General features: G+C 39.1%; 1 protein-coding gene across 1 annotated transcript in view; it reads left to right on the top strand.

Annotated features, from left to right (window-relative positions):
* The window catches only part of LOC106012130, a gene marked incomplete at its 3' end in the record, with an annotated part of 9,844 nt that overhangs the window by 3,230 nt on the left and 5,449 nt on the right, over window positions 1–1,165 (top strand). The window contains 1 exon segment of the mRNA XM_013084057.1: window positions 148–300. Coding sequence (XP_012939511.1) covers window positions 148–300 — 153 coding nt within the window.

Here is a 1,165-nt window from a genome sequence, read left to right as displayed (position 1 = left end):
GAGAGAGAGAGAGAGAGAGAGAGAGAGAACGGGAGAGAGACAGAGAACGGGAGAGAGACAGAGACAGAAAGATGACATGCCTGAAACCAAAAGCAGCCAAATTCTTGGGCCATGGCACTTTCTACTACATGCAATTATACTCTACAGACAATTGCTGTGATGAACGGAGTGGAGTTTCGAACCCGGCACAACGACTACAGACTTGTGCGAGCCTCGACCACCAGCAACGACTTCCTGGCGACAGAAGATCTGGACTTCCCGCCCGTCCCCCCAGAGGTCACAGACAAGGACTCTGTTCAGGTGGGTTTGAATCTGCTGGACGTTTTCACTTTTTGGGAGGAGGGGAAGGGGAATAATATTACTTTTTGCCAAACAACGAGTTACCCCTGCGGTGCCTGCAACACATGAAGACTATCTCGCTTAATAGTGGATCAAATTTTACCAAATTTTTCATATTATAACAAGCATAGTGAGGAGTCTTCAAACCTGCAATCAAATTTGAGAAAAGGTTTCGCTGCCATGAAGACGGCGACTATTATAATGGATTTTGTTAACATGTCTTTTACAATGAATACCTTGCTTTTTTTTCTTGGAAATAGGTTGTTATTCTGCATGCATGTTAGCAGAAAATAATCTACATGAATGTATTTTGAATGTTCCATAAACAAATTAGAACATTTTTCATGAATTGTTTCCTGAGGCAGTATTCAAGTTTGCAAAAAAAAATCCTTGAAAATCCACACTCCAGATACCAATAACAAAAATCTATTCCGTATATTCAACAGACAAATTCAACAAACAAGTATTTAGTTACTAGTTTTACATCTTATCTTCATTCTGTGAAAATTTCATGAAGATTGGATGGAAAATAGTGGAGTGATTCAATAGGTATGTAGAAAAACCACATTTTGAGAAAACAGGCAAAAAATAAATAAATATTGACTCATTAGGATAATACGACAGTGACAAACAACATGCTTGGTATGTGAAAAATAAGGTTTGTTTTAGGGAGTTCTTATAGGATGAAATAGTAGTAAGCGAGACTGAAGAAGAAGTTAAAAAAATGCCTACATCTCAAAATCCATAATTCTGACCCGAATTGGGACGGACTTGATAACCAAAAATCATTGTTTCTCACCCCCTCCCCCCACCCCACACATTCCTC

This window comes from Aplysia californica, unplaced genomic scaffold, assembly GCF_000002075.1.
Source record: "Aplysia californica isolate F4 #8 unplaced genomic scaffold, AplCal3.0 scaffold00270, whole genome shotgun sequence".
NCBI classification, from domain to species: Eukaryota; Metazoa; Mollusca; class Gastropoda; order Aplysiida; family Aplysiidae; genus Aplysia; species Aplysia californica.
This window is presented reverse-complemented; position numbering and strand designations above follow the sequence as displayed.